The 25,727-nt window shown below is 39.2% G+C and overlaps 1 protein-coding gene across 1 annotated transcript; it reads left to right on the forward strand.

The window, feature by feature from the left end:
* Positions 1-9,896: 9,896 nt before the first annotated feature.
* Positions 9,897-24,622, forward strand: LOC143860132 (uncharacterized). The gene is made up of 3 exons (XM_077370665.1): positions 9,897-10,311; positions 13,073-13,283; positions 19,658-24,622. Exons 1-3 carry the CDS (start codon positions 10,138-10,140, stop codon positions 24,403-24,405), a joined length of 5,133 nt encoding a protein of 1,710 aa, XP_077226780.1. The 5' UTR covers positions 9,897-10,137; the 3' UTR covers positions 24,406-24,622.
* The last annotated feature ends 1,105 nt before the right edge of the window (positions 24,623-25,727 follow it).

A 25,727-nucleotide genomic window follows, 5' to 3' on the forward strand; every position in this document is an offset into this window, starting at 1 on the left:
ACATTTTCTCGTCATTTTTTCAACTCTCGAGCATGCAACAGTAATTGATCCTAAAAACAAAGATCCAATCGTAGTCTCGAGTCCTGCAAAGTCACCCTTTAGCTTTTCCCCGGTATGACCTCCGTACGTTCTCTCTCACTCTCTCTCTCTCATATGTGCTTTTGCTTCTTTTTTCCCGGTACGACCAACCACAGATAAAGATAAAAATCATGGACACAAGAAAGCCAGAAAGGCACTGAGAGTGAGAGTGCTACTGTGAGTTTTTGTTATTAATTTGCTGCAAAGGGATCTGTTTTGGCTAGTATCATTGCCACTACCAGTACTACTACGCCAAAAGAACACATTGAGGAGATAAGGAGGGTGAAATTCTCAATCGGAGGAGAACCAAATCTTCTCACTGAAGATCTCCACCAGGCTGTGAAAAATTGACCGTCATGTTGAACCCAATCCACATGATGATCCAAACCGTCCATTTGTTGGGCCACAGCATAATTAGGTTGTGCCCCAAAAATACTTCTGTAGGATGATCCTAACCCTCCGATCTAATAGAGGGACTGCACAATTATTAAAACTTCTGTAGATCGGAGGTTGAGGATCATCATATGGAAATGATTTTTGAGGTATAATCTATTTACGTGTTGGCCCAACAAACGGACGGTTTGGATCATCCTATGGAGTGGGCCGTACCATACTTTTTTTTTTTTTAAATACGGCTTAAGGTTCCTATTCAGTGTTTTCAGTACAAGACGACCTGAACCACTTTACGGTGTCGCCATATAATCCAGTATTTTCTCAAAGGTACGGCAGACTCCATGGGTTGATCCAAACCGTCGATTTGTTGGGCCATAACTTAAACATAGTTTGTGCCTCCAAAATCATTTCCATAGGATGTTCCTAGCCCTACGTGGTCCAACAAATGGATGCTTTGGATCGTCATATGGAGTAGGCCGTACCATACCTGCTGAAAAATACCAGACTATACAGCCACACTATATAAAAACTCCAAGACCTAGATCATATTTATTTTAGAGTTTTTATATCGTGGCCGCTAGTGAAGTACTGCCCTTGATATTTGATCCAAAAACAGGCAAGTTTTTTAGTGGCTGCTTTTGGGAGTTTTTATATGGTGCCCGACTGTCCCTTGTGGGCGGTACCACCCTCGATGTTTGATCCAACTACGGATCACTTTTGAAAATGCTGCTGTTTTTGGATTAAACATCAAGGGGGTACTTTTATGATACTACACACAAGGGACTTCACAGTCGGGCACCATATAATTTCTCTTGCTTTTGGATCAAATATCAAGGGCAGTCCTATCATCATATTTCCCACAGGGGACTTCAAGGGCGGCAACCAAATAATTTCTCTTTATTTTGTGTGCTTAAAGATAAGAAATAGAGATTTTATACGGTGCCCGATCGAGCGCGGACACTGGTGGGGAATCCACCCTTATATTTGATCCAACAACAGCCTACTTTTCCAAAATTTTAAGGGGCTGCTGTTGGATCAAATATCATGGGTAGATGCCCCGCCAGTGTACCTGCCCGAACAGGCACCATATAATTTATTATATGGTATATGCATGTGAAGCCCGGTGTTTTAATTTTCAAATTGTACAGTGGGGCTCACTTCATAAGATGATCAAAACTGTTCATTTGTTTGGCTGTGCCCAATAAATCATCTCCATATGATGATCCCAGCCCTCTGTTTCTATAATGTGCAGTCCCTCTACAGATTGGAGGGTTAGGATCATCCTATGCAAATGGTTTTTCTAGGTACATCCTAATTAACTTGTTTCCCAACAAATGAACGTTTTGGATCATCCTATGAAGCTGTCCCACCATGTGTTTTGGACAATACTGCGCGCTCACCTTATAAAATTTCAATATTTCATATGATGAATGGGGTATAAACACGTCAAGGTTCTACGAAGAAAGTACCACCCTTGATATTTGATCCAACATCAGCTACTGTTGGATCAATATCAAGGGTGGGATGATGAGTTCGTGTTCATACGCCCATTCATTATGTAATTCTCTTTCTGTGCTTTTATATGGTAAATACCAACGGTTGGGCATGCTTGTTTGGTTGATCCACACCATTCATTTGTTGGGCCCTGACATAGATAGGGGGTGCCCAAAAAAAACTTTTCCTTAGACTCTACGATCCATGAAGGCTTCTACACTATGCCGTACATTTTAAACCTCAACAAATCGGAGGGTTAGGATCATCCTATGTAGAAGATTTTCTGGGCACACTCTGTCTATGAGAGGACCCAACAAATGAATGTTTTGGATCATCCAAAAATGTGGGCCCACTGTTTTTTTTGGGGCTGCACTTGCACACACGGCCATGCGCCATATAGTTTCTCTCTCTTTCTTATATCCATGAAGTCTCTATACGTTAATAGGAAAATATACTTAGATTGTTCTTCGTAAAGTTTTGTTTAGAAAGAACATTATATGCTGAAGATGATGAGTTGAATTTTATGTTACGCAGAATGCTGAAGATAATGAGTATCCTGCTGGTGTGAAACCATCTTTGGAGTTTATCATCACATCAAAGGATATAACTTTGACTGGAACCACTTCAAAATTTGTAATGGTTCATCATTCATTAGTAGTCTAAGTGTAGATTAGTTAATTTTGTTGATTATAAAATTTGATTCTGGCTTGGTATTTGTGAATGAAATATTTGTTCTGATTCATATTAGTGAAATGTTTAAATGGGCTTCAGACTTGTTTTTTTAGTTGGTTTAGATCTTGCATTCACTAACATGGTCCTTATTTATTTTGTATTTGAAACATAAATGTTTTCTCCTATCGTTAAGTATAAGAATGTATTCATGTTTGTGGTCTCTGTATGTAAGTAACATTTTTTTTGAACAGTAAAAAGTTTTATTAGAGGAGAGAAGGGTAAGTGGGTAACCTGTAACCAAGGTGGTCGAAACAAGAAAGAAAACATGTACAAGCAGTCCTCAAGGGGTAGAAAATCGAAAATCTCCAATGCCACTCTTCTAACTTTCGTCCGTACAAGTCTATCCATGTCACTATTTGCCGATCTCTTCATGTGCTGAATTCGTACATGAAAATCTACCACCTGCTCTAAATCTCATCGACCATATGAACAAATCTCCAAGGGTGGGGATGACTATCGTCCATCCACCTAATTTTGTTAATGGAGTCTCCCTCTACAATCAATCTGCGTAAGTCCCCTCACCTCTATAATTCTAATTCTTTTCACTTCTATAATTCTAATTTCTTGAAGGACTGCTCTCAATTTTGCTTCATTAGAATCCATGATCCCAATGGGGCCAAAGAAAGCCCACATACTTAGACTCAATCATCCCTGAGAACTTCTCTGACCCCGGCTGGCCCTAGGTAACCCAAGTATGAGCCATCAAAGTTAGTCTTCAAGAGTCCTTGTTCGGGAGGAGACCGAGGAGAAAGGGTCTCCTTCGTATCCCCCTTTAACAAATCTCTCTCCACCAGTTCCATAAATTAGTACTTGAGATGAACCTAAAAGAAGGATGAATTTTTAATCAAGTAATAATAACATAGATGGCTTGCATAAACAAAAAATACAGACTTTTAACTAAGTCTCTAAATATTCTATCATTTCATTCCTTTCAATTAACCCATATCGAAGCCAGCAACACCACTCTCCATCAAATCCTTGGCTTGGGTAACCAACAATCAAGGATATTAGTCATCCTAGCCGGGAAAACCCACGATAACTTGAATCTCTCTAGAATTCAGCACTTGACATCTTTGGCTATCCTGCAATGAAGAAAGAAATGATCCAGTCTGTCTGCATTTACACATGGGGTCCAATGATTAATAATTAGCATCTTGCGATTGAACATATGACCCACTGTCAAAATCATATTTTTGAAAAGCGATCTGCCCAAATGCGCAAACTCTATTTGGAGCAGGCATACTCCACAATCTGGCCAGACGAGAGAAAGAAGGGTTAGGAACCGGATGGTGGTTGAAAGGTTTGACCGTGAATACCTCAAACGAACTCCAGATCCAAACCCTCATCTTTTCCTGACTTTTTAATGCAGCACAAGTCCAATGAGTTCAACAAACATATAATACCGTCGATTTCTTTCCCATAAAAGCTTCTCCTAAACTTTATCTTCCGTGAGATCTGGCCCTCCTCCCACTAAAAAGAGTCTATGACGATGTGGACCCTGATCCGAGGACGAGTGCGGGAACGGGTCCCTAACACCCTCTGGATCATCCACGTGTGAAGGAGAGCTCTGCCAAGGAACTCTCAAAACGGATGCCACCCTCATAGCATAGCACGAGTGGCGATATAAAAAGAAAGAGATATGTCTTGATCCGGAGCCAAGGCTCGAAACCCAGACATGCCTAAAATAAACTCAGAGTCACCATCCATGGATACGCCATGGAACCCTAAAATCAAATCCTCTGTGCAATGGATAACCAGAAATATATATGGGTTCGTGCCTAATTACGAATGGAGAAGGTCTGAAGAGCACCCCCAATTCGTCCGAGTGCAAGCACTTGGTCTCTTATGCCATTTTCATTAACTCCAAAGAAGTTTGGATAAAAATCATGTGAAATGGGAACAATCCTCAGGAGTCGTCTATCTAAGCATGCATTTTCTGAGAATACAAATAATAAACATACATAAAATAAAATGAAAGATGTGTCATCTAAGCATAGCTAGGTTATGAGTGGCATGCCTAATGAGTGTCTAAGTTCTGATGTGCAAACACATGCAAGCTATAGCTAAAGGTATAGGATCAGTACAAGAAAGTAAGAAAACACATAAAAAAATACAATAACTACACAACAAATCCTAAGACTCTAAATGATTAGCCCGAGTCTTCAGATGATCTGGTATTCATCCAAAGAAGCCTACGTATCCCCGCCTCCGCAAGAATCAGAGCAACGTAGTTCTTCGCGCCTATTCTAAACTATGATGCCTAAGACACCTAGACCTCTATCCTAGACTCGATCTAAAAGACCGGACCAGTTATTAAAGTTTCTAGTACGATTATTTAAATTCCAGTGAATTGTGGATTTTAGGACACCCTATATGCCCTAACTAAATGCAGATCAGTCCTAAGCTAATGCAGGTGATTCCTACAACCTATGTGTAACTAGGCTGTATTTTTCTAAAGAAAACCAAGGGTGGACTAGCGTATCATACTCTAGTCATCACTCGGCGATGTGAATCGCCGACTGACCGGACGGAGGTGCTCCTATAACTCTAGGACAGACCCCTAACTTTCAAATAAGCACACAACAAACAAACAATCAAACAGCCTATCAAAAGAAACTCCTAACTCTAAAATTCTCTATCTAGGAGAAACTCCTAACTCTAGAGGAAGATATTTTGAAAACAGGATTTTAAAGGTTGCTTATTCAAAAAGATTTAAAATGCTATTTACAAAAGTTTGGCTGAACTTGGGATATAAACCCCAAGCTGCACTACGTACCTCGTGGAAGAGGATCAAGCCAACGTAGTCCGAAAACGAACTCTCCTAATTGCTAATTCTAAAACACTCAACACTTTAGGCTTTCTTAGGGTTTTTCAAATGTTTTTGATGTTTTGAATTTCTAATGTTTTTGAGTTTTTAAAATATTCAATGTTTTTTTGGATTTTAAAACTTTTCCAATATTTTTGAAGTTTTTAAAGAGTTTTCACCCTTTTGGTCAAAGACCTAAGGGAATATACAAAGCCAAACCCTAGGGCAAATAGGGGAAACCCCTAAACAAGGCAAACTAACGCCAAAGACGAGGGAATGATCTAAGATCACAAATAAGAAAAGCTCTAATGAGACTGTGTTAGTCTCTAACAAAGAAGAATGACAACAACTCTAAAGGAGAAACTCCTAAAAACAACTAAAGAAAATTGGAGAAATGAGTCAAAAACTCTCTAATACCGCTATCAAAAGACGAGTGAGTCGAAGACTCTCTAATGATACCAACGATGGATGAGACAAAGACTCTCTAATAAAGACCAAATGAGTCAAAGACTCTCTAGCAAGAACAAACGAATCAAAGACTCTATAATAAAACTACTAAAAAGGATAAATGAGTCAAAGACTCTCTAACACTCTATAAAGGGGGACAAATAAGACATAGCATGTCTTTTAGCTCAAAAGATAGACAAACCAGGGAGGCTCTATAAATGAGGCAGTGTATGCCTCCAATGGGAAAAAGCGGGCTCTAAGCGACGAGGCTTGCTCCCAGAGGAGAGCTGCCTAATGAGACAAAGCGTGTCTCCTATGATGGAACTCGTTAATAAGACCACAATGGTCTCCTAAATGAGGAAGAGAAACTATCATCTAATGGTTTCTAAAAGACTAAAGAAGTCTACTAAATAAAGAGGGGGGACACTACCTGGACTAAGTAAGTCCCCTAAGACTGGGCTTGCTCTATAGAGACACAAATTGTCTCTCTAAAGGGGAGGCTCCGACTATAGCCATCATTGCCCTTATGCTTAATACTCACCTTCGAGACAACTTTCAAACTATGGTTCTCCACTTGTAGTAAGTTGGTCAACCGAGAATTCATACTACCATTCAAATCAAACTCTAAATGTCCTAGACTAACACAGTCTCTATCAGGACAATCTGAAATTCCATGACTAGGCGAATCCATGAAATGATTCATATAGATATCATCATTAGAAACTTCATAATAAAGCATGTCTTCCACACCTGACCAACTTCATTTTTCAGCTCAAGGCCGATGCATGAGCATCCCATTAATGACAGGAGCAAAATGCCTAGCACAATTTAAAGCTACAGAAGCTTTGCCTTTCCAAAATAATGAAAGATAAACCATTAGGAATCTATATCATCTGAAGTTAGCTACGATATTCAGTAACCAAATCAAGAGTTATTATGCCAGGGTACGATCACTACTTCAAAACTCATTGAGTCAACAGATGCTGGCTAATAAAAAAAAAATCTACACCTATAGCTTCAAATCCAAACGAGTGATGTGCGTACACAACCACCTCATGCATGTGTAATCGTAAAATCCAGAAAGAGCAGATAAAGAGAATCAATTATGTAAAATTGCAAAACTTATAGATTAAATGATCTATGTTAGACATGAGTGAGATTCAACAAAACAAGATCATATAAGAGAAGACAAAAACATACCACACTTGCAATGATGACATCTCCAAAACAATCAAACAAGAAAATCAAAAGATCAGGGCATTTAGATAGAAAACACACACCAAGACAAAGTAGTTGACAGTCATAGAGAATGATCAAGAGTGAAATATGAATCTTACAATGCTCAAAATTAATGAGATTACCAGAAACAATGTATTAGACAGATTCCTGCTATACTTGCTCATGAAAATGATAAACCATCAACAATTGATAGAAATAATCTTAATTTTTATCTCAACCAATTTTTAGGCTGTAGGCCAACAGATTTCAGGCTGCACTTATTGATTTCATGTTATTGCTGAAACTAATCAATGCCAACAGCTACAATATGGGGAAAGAACAATGATAAGTCAGTTAATGTACTTCAAAGCTTACACTGCTCATTTCGTTCCTAGAAACAATGAAGTAGAATTTCCCTTACTGATTGCGACACACATATTCATGCAAAATTAAATCATGATGAGAGCACAGCCACAGAGAACAGATTTTACAAAAAATATTTTAAGAGAACAAGAACTGACATTATTACTCAACCACTCCCATATTTAAATAAAATTGAGGCAAAGCATTTTCAATTAGGCATCCTGTACACTCACACACAATAATTGAATCAAAACTAAAGGATGTTCACATGAACACAATTAGAACACAACACATAGCAGAGAAAATATTAGAACAAGATTCCAAAATATTTAAACAGTAAAACCTTGAGAAATGAAGAAACACATGAAAATCATACCTGAAATTTGAAATCAAAACTATAAGATATCTCGGATCAGATCCAATCTCCTGCCTCTTCGTCTAAAAACTTGCCCTGATTCACACCTTGTGCTTGGATCTTGAATTTTAAGCTTCAAATCTTTCAGATCTCGAGATTTAACAAAGGAATTTATACGCTGGGATGAAGATGAGGAAGGAATCGAGAATGACAAATTAGCCGGAGCTTTGACAGAGATCAGAAGGTTAGGGTTTCAGAAATAAGATTTCAAAAGGTGAAATCTGAAAGCTGAGAAGAAGAAGATAAGCTATGATGGAATTGACGGAGATTTGACCGGATTCCGGTCAGATCCAGATGAAATCTTTGCCGGAAAATACGAACTGATCGGAGAAAGAAAAGAAAAACTCATCTCTAAGCAGATCTGAAACAGAGGCCGATCGGAGAAACAAATCCGAAAAACTCCTTTTCCGATTTCTCCTTCTCTCTCCCTCTCTCTATCGCCGACTCTCTCTCTCTCTGCTTCGGATCGGAGGAACAATCGCCGGAGGAAGAAAAACGAAAGAAAAACTGAATCTCTCTCTCGCTCTCTCTTTTCTCTGTTTTGAACGAGAATGAACAGATCTTATGAATATAAAAGGGGAAAACTTGATATGAAGAAAATCGGAGCTCGGCCGGAGGCTTGCCGGAGCTAGATCTGGGTTTTCCTCTTCCTCCCTCTCTCTTTCCCTCTCTCTGTTATTTTCTACGAAAAAAAAATGAACCGTCCTCTCCATGTTTTGATGATTTTCTTTTTTATATAAAAAAAAACATGTTGATATCTGCACCCCCACTTGATTAGGCGCGCCCGCCAGATTTGTCTTATTCGGCTCGGGTGCGCCCATCGCAGGATAATTCACTCCCCTTCTCAATTGGACATACCCTTCAGCAGATAATTCACCCCCCTCTTTGGTCTGAATTGCGCTCACTCTCTTGGCTTGTTTACTAAGCAAACAAGCTCGGATTTCAACGAGATTTTATGGGGATCTTAGCGAGACCTTAACCTATCTTAGGGTAGAATTTGAGGTCCTAACTTATTGATTGGATAGGACTTCGCACAAACACAGCGAACTTGGGTCCGGTCAAAATGGGGTGTCTACAGACGATGACGTCCTTATCTGAAGACACCAAAAACAGATCAGGGAACACCACTGCCAAAACAAGCCCTTCTCACCATGTTACATGTTGGAATTTTATCCTTTCTATAGAGTAGACTTTAAGCCTAATCCCCTGGTCAAACTTATGCTTGATCTTCAAAATATCCTCTCTGTTAGGGTTAGAGAGGGAGGGGTCTCTTCATTTTTTGTTTCGTGACACACACACACACACATACAAACACACACAGAAACATCACCAACTTGCAACGCAAGTCGGTTGAACATGGTCATAGTGACTGGAGTGATATCTTCGTTGTTAGGCGTTTCCTCTGGAACTTGATTCTCGGGGATTATAGCATGTGCTTGACTCCTGGTCATTACTCCTTCGCCTTGTGGGTTGGAGATTCAAGAGTATTACCAACGAAGAAAGGGGAGAGATGGATTGTGACTGAACTCGGTCTTCCCAAGCTGTCATCGCCTTAGAGTATATTGCCTCCTAGAAGGTCGGTTTCCAATTTTGAACGTGACTACTTATTCGGACGTGATAAGGTCCACGTGATAAGGTCCGTATTAATGCATAGTAAAGCCATTAAGTCGGTTTCTAGATAGTTGGGATTACCACGTGTCGTTCATCCACGGTGGGTGCCGGTTTTACCCCTAACAGGAACTACCATTTTATACCTATAGGTGGGCCTACTATCTCCACCCATATTCCCAAGAACATGCATACGGTTGGGCCCAATATTTTACACCTCACATATGCATAGCATGGGTGCACAAGACGAATTTTTGGTAATTAATAAAATTTTGGAGGGTTTCTACATAGGTGTTGTTTTATTAGGGGTCTTTTAGTAGTTTATCCGAAAAAAAAGAAAAAGAAAAAGGAAAAGCAGATGCTTCCGATGTGGGAAAGTCGAGAGGAAGACAAAAAGAAAGACTAGAAGTCCAATCGTGGTCTCGAGTCGTGCAAAGTCTCCCTGTAGCTTTTTCCCGGTACAAGCACAGATAAAAATCATGGACACAAGAAAGGCTCCGAGTGAGAGTGCAGAGAGAAGATTTCTACTGTGAGTTTTTGTTATCAATTTGCTGCTAAGGGATCTGTTTTGACTAGTATCATCATGGCCACTACTAGTACTAGTACGCCAAAAGAACACATTGAGGAGATAAGGAGGGTGAAATTCTCAATCGGAGGAGAACCAAATCTTCTCACTGAAGACCTCCACCAGGCTGTGAAAAATCTCTCCGCAGAACTTTACGCCAAAGACGTCCATTTTCTCATGGAACTCATCCAGGTATAATGGATAATCGTAGCCGTTGATTGTGACCGTCATGTTGAACCCAATCTGAGTTTCACCCCTTAGCTGTAACGTCGTGTACATGATGGGTGGCCATACATAGGATGGCACGGACCACACCATAGGATGATCCAACCTGTCCATTTGATGGGCCACAATCTAAGTAGGTTGTGCAGTAGGATGATCCTAACCCTCCAATTTTTCGGGGTTAGGATCATCCTATGGAAATGATTTTTGCCTATCAAATTGACGGCCTGGATCATCCTATGGTGTGGGTCGTATGTGCTTTTTAAAAAATTTGGGTATTTACGGGCACCCATCTAATAGTTGAGCATTTAATATTGGAATTAGGATGATCCAAAAGATACCTACGGTCCAATCCACATGATGATCCAAACCGTCCATTTGTTGGGCCACAACATAAATAGGTTGTGCCCCAAAAATACTTCTGTAGGATGATTCTAACCCTCCGATCTAATAGAGGGACTGCACAATTATTAAAACTTCTATAGATCGGAGTGTGAGGATCATCATATGGAAATGATTTTTTGAGGCATAATCTATTTACGTGTTGGCCCAACAAATGGACGGTTTGGATCATCCTATGGAGTGGGCCGTACCATTTTTTTTTTTTTGTTAAAAAAAATACGGCTTTATACTGCCACCCATCGTATAAAATCTCCGAATAAGGTTCCTATTAAGTGTTTTCAGTAGGCGTGGCCAGAACCAAACTAGAACCGAACCGGAACCGAACTGTAAAAAAATATTTTTGGTCCGGTTCGGTTCCACTGATGAAGAACCGAAATTATTCGGTTCGGTTCCAGGTCTAATGTTCTCGGTTCCGGAACCGAAGAACCGAACTTTGAATATATATATATATATATATATATATATATATATATATATATATATATATATATATAATATTTTTATATTTCTATTATACATATACTTAATAATATAAATTACTTATAATATTAATAAGTAATAGTTAATACTATTCTTATAATAAGAAAATAACTTATATTATAACTTTAATTAAAAGTTTTTATAAATTATAATTAATAATTAATAATTAGCCATTAGAACCGAAGAACCGGACCGGACCGAACCAATTATGTTCGGTCCGGTTCGGTTCGGTCCTACTGTGTACTACGGTTCGGTTCGGTTCTTACGGTTCATGGAACCGAGAACCGAAAAAAAAGGAACCGAGAACCGAACCGGTTGGCCACCCCTAGTTTTCAGTACAAGACCACCTGAACCACTTTACAGTGTCGCCATATAATCCAGTATTTTCTCAAAAGGTACGGCAGACTCTATGGGTTGATCCAAACCGTCAATTTGTTGGGCCATAACTTAAACATAGTTTGTGCCTCCAAAATCATTTCTATAGGATGTTCCTAGCCCTATGTGGTCCAACAAATGGATGCTTTGGTTCATCATATGCCCTTGATATTTTATCCAAAAACAGCCAAGTTTTTAAGTGGCTGCTTTTGGGAGTTTTTATATGGTGCCCAACTGTCAAGTCCCTTGTGGGCGGTATCACCCTCGATGTTTGATCCAACTGCAGATCAATTTTTAAGATGCTGCTGTTTTTCGATCAAACATCAAGATGGTACCACACACAAGGGACTTGACAGTCGGGCACCGTATAATTTCTCTTGCTTTTGGATCAAATATCAAGGGCAGTCCTATCATCATATTCCCCACAGGGGACTTCAAGGGCGGCAACCAAATAATTTCTCTTTACTTTGTGTGCTTAAAGATAAGAAATAGAGATTTTATACGGTGCCCGATCGGGCGCGGACAGTGGTGGGGAATCCACCCTTGATATTTGATCCAGCAACAGCCTACTTTTTCAAAATTTTAAAGGGCTGCTGTTGGATCAAATATCATGGTAGATGCCCCGCCAGTGTCCGTGCCCGAACCGGCCCCATATAATTTCTTACATGGTGGTATATGCATGTGAAGGCCGGTGTTTTTCAAATTGTACAGTGGGGCTCACTTCCTAAGATGATCAAAACTGTTCATTTGTTTTGCTGTACCCCATAAATCTTCTTCATATGATGATCCCAGCCCTCTGTTTCTATAATGTGCAGACCCTCTACAGATTGGAGGGTTAGGATCATCCTATGGAAATGCTTTTTCTAGGTACATCCTAATTAATATTTCATACGATGAATGGGGTATAAACACGTCAAGGTTGTACGAAGAAAGTACCACCCTTGATATTTAATCCAACATCAGCTGCTGTTGGATCAAATATCAAGGTGGGATGATGAGTTCGTGTTCATACGCCCATTCATTATGTAATTATCTTTCTGTGCTTTTATATGGTAAATACCAACAGTTGGGCATGCTTGTTTGGTTGATCCAAACCATTCATTTGTCGGGCCCTGACATAGATAGGGGGTGCCCAAAAAAAATCTTTTCCGTAGACTCTACGATCCATGAAGGCTTCTACACTATGCCGTACATTTTAAACCTCAACAAATCCGAGGGTTAGGATCATCCGATGTAGAAGATTTTCTGGGCACCCAACAAATGAATGTTTTCGATAATCCAAAAATGTGGGCCCACTGTTTTTTTGGGGCTGCACGTACATACACGTCCATACACCATATAGTTTCTCTCTTTCTTATATCCATGAAGTCTCTATACGTTAATAGGAAAATATACTTAGATTGTTCTTCGTAAAGTTTTGTTTAGAAAGAATATTATATGCTGAAGATGATGAGTTGAATTCTATGTTACGCAGAATGCTGAAGATAATGAGTATCCTGCTGGTGTGAAACCATCGTTGGAGTTTGTCATCACATCAAAGGATATTACTTCGACTGGAGCCTCTGCAACCTTACTTATTTTCAACAATGAAAAGGGTTTCTTTCCGAAAAATATTGACTCAATTTGCAGTGTGGGGCGATCCACAAAGAAAGGAAATAGGAACCGTGGTTATATTGGAGAGAAAGGTCCGGTCTAATTTGACACCATTAGATACTCTCAATGCTTGAATTCATGTTTAGCACATTTTTTTTTCAAATTTTTTGTTTCAAAAGTTTTAATGGTTCATCATTCATTAGTAGTCTAAGTGTAGATTAGTTAATTTTGTTGATTATAAAATTTGAATTGCAAGATTTGATTCTGGCTTGGTATTTGTGAATGAAATATTTGTTCTGATTCATATTTGTGAAATGTTTAAATGGGCTTAAGACTTGTTGTTTAGGTGGTTTAGATCTTGCATTCACTAACATGGTCCTTATTTATTTTGTATTTGAAACATAAATGTTTTCTCCTATCGTTAAACCTTATACTCTGTATGTAAGTATAAAAATGTATTCATGTTTGTAGTCTCTGTATGTGAGTACCATTTTTTTTTAACAATAAAAAGTTTTATTAGAGAAGAGAAGGGTAACCCCGTAGCCAAGGTGGTCGAAACAAGAAGGAGAACTAAACATGTACAACAGGAAAAAGCAGTCCTCAAGGGGATAGAAAATCGAAAATCTCCAATGCCACTCTTCTAACTTTCGTCCGTACAAGTCTATCCATGTCACTATTTGCTGATCTCTTCATGTGCTGAATTCATACATGAAAATCTACCACCTGCTCTAAATCTCATCGACTATATGAACAAATCTCCAAGGGTGGGGATGACTATCGTCCATCCACCTAATTACGTTAACGGAGTCTCCCTCTACAATCAACCTGCGTAAGTCCCCTCACCTCTATAATTCTAATTCCTTTCACCTCTATAATTCTAATTTCTTGAAGGACTACTCTCAATTTTGCTTCATTACAATCCATGATCCCAATGGGGCCAGAGAAAGCCCACATACTTAGACTCAATCATCCCTGAGAACTTCTCTGACCTCGGCTGGCCCTAGGTAACCCAAATATGAGCCATCAAAGTTAGTCTTTAAGAATCCTTGTTCGGGAGGAGACCGACGAGAAGAGGTCTCCTTCGTATCCCCCTTTAACAAATCTCTCTCCACCAGTTCCATAAATTAGTACTTGAGATGAACCTAAAAGAAGGATGAATTTTTAATCAAGTAATAATAAGATAGATGGCTTTCATAAACAAAAAGTACAGACTTTTAACTAAGTCTCTAAATATTCTATCATTTCATTCCTTTAAAATAAAACATATCGAAGCCAGCAACACCACTCTCCACAAAATCCTTGGATTGGGTAACCAACAATCAAGGATATTAGTCATCCTAGCCGGGAAAACCCACGATAACTTGAATCTCTCTAGAATTCAGCACTTGACATCTTTGGCTATCCTGCAATGAAGAAAGAAATGATCCAGTTTGCATTTACACGTGGGGGTGCAATGATTAATAATTAGCATCTTGTGATTGAACATATGACCCACTGTCAAAATCGTATTTTTGAAAGCTATCTGCCCAAATGCGCAAACTCTATTTGGAGCAGGCATACTCCACAATCTGGCCAGAGGAGAGAAAGAAGGGTTAGGAACCGGATGGTGGTTGAAAGGTTTGACCGTGAATACCCCAGACGAACTCCAGATCCAAACACTCATCTTTTCCTGACTTCTTAATGCAGCACAAGCCCAATGAGTTCAAAAAACATGTAATACTGTCGATTTCTTTCTCATAGAAGCTTCTCCTAAACTTTATCTTCCGTGAGATCTAGCCCTCCTCCCACTAAAAACAGTCTATGACGATGACGTCCTTATCTGAAGACACCAAAAACAGATCAGGGAACACCACTGCCAAAACAAGCCCTTCTCACCATTTTACATGTTGGAATTTTATCCTTTCCACAGAGTAGACTTTAAGCCTAATCCCCTGGTGAAACTCATGCTTGATCTTCAAAATATCCCCCCGCACAATCAATCCACCCTTTGTGATCTGATCTTCAGAAATCCACATTCTAGGGAGAGAGTCATACTTGTAACTGCTCGGTTCCGAATAAGCACATACACGATCTTGGGTGTGAAACTTTGAGAAAACACATGAGATTATCATAGTTAGTTTCCAAATGAACGCAAAACACATACCTCTCTCCATACTCCATAGCTTATGGTTGGGTATGCTTGTCAACAATTTTCTGTTCTATAGTGAACTCCTCATCTGTAATAAGAGGCTGATGCACAAAATTGAGTGAGAAGCCCGCAGCCTTCTCACTTCACATCTACAAGCCGATGGGGGGCTAGATGCTCGGTTTCACGTGGATACAAAAACCGGCTTCCTCTGTCTCCTTTGGCGTGCGTGAGCAGCTTGGACGAAGAGATTTTTAATCCTTTATATATACCATCATACTCAGTTCCCTCTCTCCCCACTAGCTATGTTGTGTATGTTTTTAGGAAATAACCTCCTTTAGCATGTTTGAGTTTATCTCAATCACGAAGAACTGAGCCCACAAGATCATTGCCACGATCTTTGCAACGGCCACTTAATTAGGATTTTCCTAACAACACTTGTTCTCAATAATCTTGGTCCACACCTGACAACTCTCTTCCCCAAATCCCCATAACCATTTCCCAAGAAAAGTGTTGTTCACACTTCTCAAACTTCTAAAGACTAATTATCTTGCCTTTATTGGTTTACACACCGCTGCCCAACTAACAGTATGAAACTTCCTTTTATCATCAGATTTACCCCTAAGAAATTCATTTGAATCTGCTCAATCCGATCGATCACATTTATTGAGCATCTAAAGACCAATAAAAAGTATCTATGGATGTTGGCAAGAACCGCCTTCATGAGGGTAATCCTTTCTCTCAACTAATGTTCTGAAAATCGGAATCTAATCGTAAATCGTAATAGGGGTCGAATCGTATCGTAAATCATAAGATTCATTCAGAAAAAAAAAATCTATATCTATATATAATAAACAAATTAAAGAATAAAAAGTAGCCAAATATTCATTTTTCATACAAATTCTTGAATTCAAATAGAAACTACCATGCCACTAGGTGTTCGATGTTATTAAACCATTGTGGATGGTTGTCTTGCTTATATGATAGTTTCTAAGTATGTATTTGTGTTTATTCTAGCATTTCCTGAAGTTTCATCTTTAAATTCTATCATTTGTATATTTTTTTCTTCATATGTTTCCGTTATTTTATACAATTTGCACTGAAATTTCCAACCACAACTGAAATGCTTCCGTTTTCTTGGTGACCAAAATTGACCCAAATCGAAACCGAAACTGAAATTTAAAATATCGGGAGTGATAATGGTTGTGTTGCTTGGACACTTGGCACTGGTGCCAAGTTTTTGGGTGTCCAAAATGTCTGATGGCAACCTTAGAAATCCCAACTCAGGGCACTTTTCATCCATACAAGAAATTGAAATATGTAAAAATAAAAAGTAAAAATATAATTGAAATTGAACTTTAACGTAAATTTTAAAAGCATATAAATTATTGAGTTGTGATTTGCTGATTAGGGCTTATGAATTATCAATCAATGATTTTTATTTGAGTAATTTTTAAGATGGTAATATAAACTAAGTAGGGATTTGCAAGGGACCATCGTAGAAGGCATTTTGCGGGCTGGCTGTTGCAAGAGAGTGCAGGCACCTCAGATGAATTAAGTGAATAAGACAAAATCTGTTGAAAAGTGAGCCGGTTTGCGAGTTTGCCTTCTGCGATGGTCCCTAGCAAATCCCCACTAAGTAACGATAAGTCGATAAGTAGTAACTTCATACTATCAAATATTCTTAAGGAACTAAATCACTAAAGTAGTAATCTCAACAGTCAACAAACAGCAGTGGTAATGAATAAACATCCATGGTTCAAATTTTACTTAACATCATAATTCATAAGATGTAATAACTGTCAAGAAAAGAGATTGCACCATTGCAGTCAACATACAGACATGTTCATTGAATAAATGTACAACGGACATTTATTTTTGATTAATATGAAAACAGAATAGCACTTTAGATTCAAAGTTTAAAATCCAACATGAAAGGAATTGTATGAGTCATACTACAAATTACATGATTTGATAATGGGCACTGAAAACAATTCAGACATCGATTAATGCTATTCGTGTTGGCACTTAGCACTAAACTTTGATTAGATAGTAACAACCCGTCCAAGTATTGACCTGTGAGAGATGAGTAATTATCAAACATCCAGTTTATTATTAAAAAGTTTTAAAAGGAAACTATTTGAAATTAATAATTTTATGTGTCCTACACCTCATTAAAGGTGCTGGGCACCTAGACTACTTGATTTTCAAGTGTTCAGAATGGGACATCTTTAAATGGGGTGTCAAGTGTCCAACACTTTTGATAATGTCGTCACAACACTCCATGTGTATGCAACCACAGGTGTTTTGTCGTGTCCAAAGGTGTCCAATCGTCCAGAAGTTCCAAAACTTCAGTCGGCCAAAACTTTAGTGTTCAGGTAACACAGGATAATTGGGAAATTTAGAAGACAAAAATCAATTTAAAGGGAGACTTTGATATGAATGATTTACTGGAATCAATGATGAACCAAGAAGGGAACCACTTAAACCTAAAGAAAAAATAATTCTACAGATCATCTTAATAGGTTCAAGATGATGTATTGCAAGGAAGTTGGTACTCCCAACATTTTTTAAAAGAAGATGAGTGGGAAAGAAGGTGAGGAAGTCAAGACAGAATTATGAGATACATTAGGGAACCCTTTTTTTTGGACTGCATTAGGGCATTCATAGAGGGTGAAATGGTTCCTCTTCATGTAACCAACCTAGATTAGCTTGCTAATGTGTCCACCAATGGACTCAGTACAGATCAGCTTAGTTTGAGTAGTGAGCTGAGAATGTTCAGTGGAACATATCAGCTTGAGGGTGAATGATAGACAAGATTAAAATATCCTTATTAGGGGTATTTATGTAAATTGAACATGAGTATATGAGTCATTGTAAACCATCATATTAGATTGATTGATTGATAGAATGAAGCTTACTATAACTCTCCTGGATGACTTGTTTCTCCTCCTTTTTCCCTCTTTCCTTCATCTCATACATTTATGTTCACATGTTAGATTGCAGAAATAATGATGGTTTCAGAAAATATCATGCTTATTGTCGCTGTTTCCAGTTTTTGAATCATAAAATTTAGAGTGCTGCTACAGAGACCGAATGTAGAACCGAGGTTGGAACCTATCAAATCCTCATATGCCACACGGCACGTGAGGGGTAGTTTTGTCATTTCATGGAGAAAAAGGCCAAAAATCAAGGGGAAGATTGCTAAAGTGTTAAGAGGCTATTTGTTTGGTTCCTGTTACGTGCCTAATTGGCCGTAACACAAATTAACAAAAGTAAAAGAGAGAATAAACTCATAGAGAGGGGGATGGTTGATTCGAGGCAACCGGACCTCCTAACGGCTCGTTTCGAGAAGAGCCATGACTCTCTTAAACAAAGTCTCCTTTGCTGTATATTTTTCTTCCTTTTCTCTTTTCATTGAATTGCTACTACATAAATACAAGCAAGAGGGAGTGCCACATCACAAGCACACTTACCCACTAACAAGACGCATCATAAATAACTAACTCCCACTACCCTAAACACATTTGCCATTACACTAAAACACATACCCACTATTATGCACTAACTAACCCCACATATATCATAAGAAAATATACATAACATTCCTTCCCCCTTACAAACGACCTTGTCCTCAAGGTCGAATTATTGGAGAAAAACTTATTCCACCTAGGGTCCCAAATCTTAATGGTCGCTATCAGTTGAACCTCGCCTCCAAAATCCATCGTGATCAAAGTTGGGAAGAAATAAGATTTTTCATGAAGCCACTTCAAAATGATGAAATGATCAAGATGATCCTTGGTGGTGTCTGCAACAAAACTATCTTTGTCTCCATCAATTCTCGCATTTTTTTCACATGAACATCAACACTTCCAAGATTTAACTTCTCTCTGTCTTTACGCATTTCTTTGATCTCCTTGCTGTTTTTTTCCAAGCCTTCTGCAAACCGCTGGTGTTCTTCCATCATTTTTAAAAAAAGTACTTTGATTTGCCGGAAATCATCGCGTAGGGATTCCAAAATCTCTGAAGGCCCAGCCATGATGTAGGATCTACCTCTCTGATACCAATTTGTTACGTGCCTAATTGTCCGTAACGAAAATAAACGAAAAGAAAAGAGAGAATAGAGAGGGGGTTACCATATCATTATTCTAAAACTTTCTGTTACTCTCTTGAAATTGAGTTTTCTTTAACATGCTACTTTTAATGACCAACAGTATATTTCATCCCTCCTAAAGAATTTAAGAGTAAGTAGGATGCATGATCATTTTGAATAGTTCAAGATTTCCAAGTATACTTGAATATGTTTCTATAACAAAATTCCGTGTCCTCGTTGATCTCCAGGCATTGGGTTCAAGAGTGTATTTCTGATTACAAGCCAGCCTTATATTTTCAGCAATGGGTATCAAATAAGGTTCAACGAAGACCCACTTCCGGACTGCAATGTTGGATATATTGTCCCTGAATGGGTGGAGGAGAATCCAACCCTCTCCGACATACATCAGATCTACGGTTCTGATCAAAGCCTTCCCACAACAGTTCTAATCCTGCCTTTGAAGTCTGAAAAGGTGGGAGCTGTGAAGCAACAACTGTCAAGTATACACCCTGAGGTTCTCTTATTTCTTTCGAAAATCAAGAGGCTCTCAGTCAGGGAAGATAATGACAATCCCAGTCTCAACACTGTCAGCGCAATATCTATTTCAAGTGAAACCGATTTCCAAACAAGAAAGAACATTGATGCCGAGTCCTACACTCTTCGTCTCTCTGCAGAAGAGGACTCTGAAGAAAACGAGAAAGAATGTAGTTATTATATGTGGAGGCAGAAATTCCCTGTTAAATTGGAAAACAGAGTCGAAAGGAGGATGGAAGTTGAAGAATGGATGATAACTCTGGCTTTTCCAAATGGGGCCCGTCTGAATAGAAGGAATACGGGGCAGAGCTTCCCAGGAATCTATGCATTTCTACCCACAGAGATGTTTACAAACTTTCCGTTTATAATTCAGGCAGATTTTGTTCTAGCATCATCGAGGGAAACGATACTCTTAGATAACAAGTGGAATAAAGGTATCCTAAATTGTGTGCCTTCGGCTTTTGTCAATGCTTTCGTCTCACTTGTCAAAACAACTGAAAGTGCACTGGTATCTTCCCTGCCCCCAATGTTTGAGTACTTGCCAGTGGGTGAGGCCTCATATCCAGAGTTGAATACTGTTAGAGAGGCAATAAAAGAAAAAGTGGTTGCAGAGCATATCATACCATGTGAGTCATACACACAACAAAAGATATTCTGCAAGCCTAAGGAAGTGGGTAGGTTAATGCCCGCCTTTTGGAATATATTGATCAAGGCCAGGGAGCAAGGGGTGAACTTGCACAATCTGTCATCCCACGGAACATTCATTCTTAATTCTTCATTTGATAAAGCTGGATATGATCATGTTTTGGATTTCTTGGATGTGGGACATGTGGATAACGAATGGTACGCCAAGTGCATCAATAGTTCTAATCTAGTATTGGGTGTTTCCGAGGAAGTTTATATGGAGCTTCTCTACTTTTTTGCTGAGAACTGGGGCGGCCTTTTCCGAAATACTAATGCTCAGACAATGCCTCTTCTGAAATGTGTGGATCAGGAGGGGAAGATCTCTTTGTGGAGTATTAACCGAGCTACGCAGCTGTGGCTGGGGAATATATGCATATCATCTGATGTAGATCACATTTCCTGGCTTATCAATTGGAATCGGGAATTCAGATGTGCCGGGGGCAGGTTCTTCATGCCACAAAGTACACAGGAGGCTTTCAAATTATTTTCGAAACGGGAGACTGTACGGGAATGGCTTCGACAACGAGCAAATCTGGAGGATGTCACTGTCAATGGTTATGGTGAACTGGTTGTCAATGCACTAAATAGCGATAGAGGGCTTGCCATTGCTTTCACTCATTTCTTATATCACTCCTACATAGAGAATTATTTGTCCGAGCCGGAAGTCAGTAAGTTGTGTAGTTCCATGCCTCTTGTAGATAGCTATGGGTGTATGATCACACAAAGGAGGGGGGTACTGGTCCCTGCAAATGGAAGCAAGTGGGTGGGATTATTGGGTTCAAACCCTTGGAGAAGACAAAGCTATGTAGAATTAGGAGAAGATTACATCAGAGCAGGCTATTTTGTCAATGAATATGCATCTGAGAAACAGCTAATGCCGTTTCTAGAACGGCACGCCAATGCGTCCGACATACCCGATTTGTGCCCTCCGGATGCTGAATTTGCTACTGTGTCGTCTCCATTAACGAAGGAAAACACGTTTTTGCTCCTAGAGTGGATTCAAAATCTGAGGCGTATGGGGATCCCTATGCATCAGAGCTTCTTGCAATGCATAAGAAATGGGAGTTGGCTAAAAACGTCTGTTGGTTACAAGCCTCCATCAGAATCATTCCTATCTAGCTCAGATTGGGGAAGTCTATTGCAGATGGGGTCCGTGCTTGTAGATATTCCTTTGATTGATCAAGAGTTCTATGGCAATAGAATGAGTTCTTACAAGGAAGAGCTAAAAACAATAGGCGTGATGTTTGAATTTAGTGAGGCATGTAAATTCATTGGCAATCATCTCATGTCGTTGGCTGCTTCCTACAGCTTAACTAGGGCCAATGTACTTTGTATGCTGAAGTTTATAAAATTTCTGAGCGAGAAATATTTGTCTCCCAAAGAATTCATCGAGAGTGTAAAAGAGGGGAGATGGCTAAGAACTTCCCATGGTGTCAGGTCCCCAGTTGGGTCTGTTTTGTTCAATCCTGAATGGACAGCTGCATCCAAGATTAGTAACCTCCCCTTCATTGATATAGACTACTATGCTGAGGACATCCTTAACTACAGAACAGAGCTTAAGTTACTGGGTGTTCTAGTTGGTTTTAACCAGAATTACCAGCTTGTGGTTAGCAATCTTAGACTGCCATCATCTTTATCTTCTTTGACAGCTGATAGTATTGTTTTGATACTGGAATGCATTAGGCATTTGAGATCATGCGAGTATCTCATAGGAACCCTAAAAGGTCAGAGATGGGTAAAGACCAACCTTGGCTACAAGTTACCGGATGAATCCTTGCTTTTCGATTCTGAATGGGGATGCCTTCTAAATATAGTTGATGACATGCCATTGATCGATGAAGAATTTTATGGGCCCTGCATTAGGTCATACAAGAACGAGTTGAAGGAAGCAGGGGTCGTGGTAAGTTCCGAGGGAGCAACCAAGACAATTGCTAAACGTTTCAAACAGCTTGCATCTAAATGTTCTGTTACAAAAGGAAATGTGCTCTCTTTGCTAGATTGTTACAGGAACTTTAAGAAACTGCACCATCCTTTCTCCTTAGATTTATTGAACTGCATCCGCGATGAGGAGTGGTTGCTGACCTCTCTTGGCTACAGATCTCCCAAGGAGTCTGTTCTGTTTGATGCAGAATGGGAATCCATCTCTCCAATTGCGTCTCTTCCATTCATTAATGATTCTGACCAATTCTATGGCAAGGACATCTATGAATATAAAGATGAACTCAAGGCTTTTGGGTCTGTTGTGGAATTCAAAGAGGGATCAAGGTTTGTGTTTAGTGGTCTTAGGATTCCCGGGACTCCGAGCGAAGTGGCCCCTGCGAGTGTTCTTTCACTGCTGAAATGCATTCAAAATTTTTGTAAGAAAGGGAGCACCTTACCTGAGGAGTTCTTGAAATGTATTGATAAACGATGGTTGAAGACGCATGCGGGTTACAGATCTCCACGCGAGTGTATCCTATTTGATTCAACTTGGACTTCTTTCTTGCAGCGGGAAGATGGGCCTCTCATTGATGAAGCATTTTATGGATCTGAAATCACATCCTATAAACCAGAGCTTGATTCAATAGGAGTGACCCTGGATGCTCAAAAAGGTTGCTCATTGGTTGCAGGTAATTTCACTTACCATTCTCAGTTTGATGTTATAACTAGAATTTATACATACTTGAACAAATTCAACTGGGAGCCAGACCATAAGTCTGCTAAGTGGATTTGGATCCCAAATGGATGTGACATGGGTGAATGGGTTAGTCCTGAAGGCTGTGTTCTTCATGACAAGGATAATCTCTTCAGCGCGCGCTTGAATGTTTTGGAGAAACATTATGACAAAAAACTGTTTGGATTCTTCTCCTTAGCTTTTGGAGTAAGGCACAGTCCTAATATTGATGACTACTTGAAGCTCTGGAGCGATTGGGAGAATTCACGCAGCCAATTGACATGTGCCGAATGTAATGCTTTCTTGGTGTTTGTTACAAAACACTGGAATAAAAAAACAGAGAAAGTTCTCACTGATAGCATTAAAAAACTACCTGTGGGCTCCGCCTTAGGTGAAATTCTGTTACTCGACAAGCAAGATGTGTTCATTCCTGATGACCTACAGCTGAAGGATCTATTTGAGAAGGCTTCTCCGGAACCAGTATTTGTTTGGTATCCTCAACCAAGCTCACCTTCAATGTCTCTTAGTAAGCTGTATGATATATACGGAAGTATTGGGGTTAAAACAATTTCCGAAGGTGTAAAGAAGGACGACTCTCCGATATTGAATGACATTGAATTCAAGAATGTCAATCAAAGCGGAGCCTACATTGGACGTGGGTTGTCCAGAATTATACTTGGGTTTCTGGCAGACTCTTCTTTTGAAATGTCTGTAGAGAAGAGGCATCAGATTGTTAAATACCTTCGTGATACTACAGTGTTAGAGACTGATGAACCCATAACGGTGAGTTATATCCTATCACTGTCGTCAGGGAAGAGTATTAATGCAAATGCGAGCCGGATGATTCGCTGGGAGAGAGAGAATTCAAAGCTGTTCATTCAGAAAAATGAGAGATCGTCCGGGCATAAGGCTAGAGTTGAATTTGCGACTTATTTCTCTGAAGTAATATCCAGTGGACTGTTGTGGGAGAATCCGGATCGAATTGCAGGTCTCTCTGAGCTTATCAAGCTCGGTTTTTTTTGTGAATTTGAACATGATGCTGTTGAGTTCTTGCTGAAGACCAAAAATCTGCAACTTTTCATCGAGGATGAGGTGTTTCTTTCGTCTCTTTTTCCCTCTAAGTAGTGGTTTGAATCATGGACCATGGATGGATCAGTAACTGTGCTTTTCTAGTAAGGTTTCTTCTCTTGTTTGATCTTTTGAAGCATGTTTTTCTGTTTTACTTTTACTGTCTGGTTTGTAGAAAATAGTAGAAGCCATGTTCCAGTGTTACTTTTTGACTTTTTCCTGTGAATGTTTTCTTTCTCATGCTTTATAGGATCTTACTGCCTTAAGTTTATCATTTGCATTTTTTTCTGATAGATTCATCATTTGCTTTTGTTTCTTTTATTTGCTCCGTCTCTGCCGATCTCTTATGTTCTTATAGTTTTTGGAATATGATGTTACTGAAATATCAGATGAAATATTAGCTAACTGTAATTTCTAGGAGGCAAATGGTGTGTCCCTCCTCCCCACCCCCCAGGGCTCTTTTTACTTGTGACACCCACCTCTAGTGTATTTATGACTATTCTTTTACACTAGTGGGGGGTATCCCAAGTTCCCAACTAAGAGAAAATGGTGAATTTATCATTTCCCCTTCTAGAATTTTCAGTTAAGTTTTATATTTGTAATCTGCCATATAATTTTTCTTTACTGAAATTCTTTCTTTTCCATTTTATTAGTACCGAAAAAAGCTTTCACATCTCAACTCAAATTATGAAGACATCTTGGAAGCCTTTTATGGAAGTTGTGGCTCTTCCAACCCATTGCAACTATGGTTGTCAATGGATCCACTTCGGATGGTCATGATTCGTTCATATCCCTTATCGATTAGATCCTTTTCCGAGTGCTTCTTGGATCTTACTTCCAAGTCCAGGTCACGATCCATTCTGAATGGGACCATCTATTGGAGTGTTCTAGGTCCTACCCAGTTATATACAATTAGAACTTAGGATTAAAGAAACAAAGGGGGAAGAAACTTGAGAGAGAGAAAAGAATCATCATCGAAACAAAAGCAATAATGTGTTGGGGCCGAATGTAAGGTGCAAAATAAAATAGCCGAATATCAACCCATTCATCTATTCTGTGGTAATAAAGCTCCAATCCATATTGCTGCTAATCTTTTGTTTCATGAGAGGACCAAACTCATTGAATTATCATGATGGTTTTTATCACTGCGGCGAAAAGAAGGGATGAACAAAGGGGGTCTTCCCACTATCAATCCTTCCTAAGATCCTTGAGAGTTTGATCAAGATGTTGAAGTTTATGCTCAATTGGGATCCCTCTTTGTTGATACTAAAGATAATGGTATGGATAACGAACTTGAGATTCATCCACCTCTTTGTTTCTGTTCTTACTGCAATGAAACATAGAGAGTATACTAATTTTTCAGGGTTTCTGACTTGTGG

The sequence above is a fragment of the Tasmannia lanceolata genome, unplaced genomic scaffold (assembly GCF_043159265.1).
Source record: "Tasmannia lanceolata isolate RefF3 unplaced genomic scaffold, GAP_Taslan_0.1 ptg000037l, whole genome shotgun sequence".
Taxonomy (NCBI): domain Eukaryota; kingdom Viridiplantae; phylum Streptophyta; class Magnoliopsida; order Canellales; family Winteraceae; genus Tasmannia; species Tasmannia lanceolata.

Bases quoted from the DNA above. Each gene is read 5' to 3' on its own strand.
- LOC143860132 (XM_077370665.1), top strand. From the start codon at position 10,138: ATGGCCACTACTAGTACTAGTACGCCAAAAGAACACATTGAGGAGATA. The intron at 10,312-13,072 runs GTATAATGGATA...TATGTTACGCAG, and splicing joins TTCTCATGGAACTCATCCAG to AATGCTGAAGATAATGAGTA. The intron at 13,284-19,657 runs GTCCGGTCTAAT...GTTGATCTCCAG, and splicing joins TGGTTATATTGGAGAGAAAG to GCATTGGGTTCAAGAGTGTA.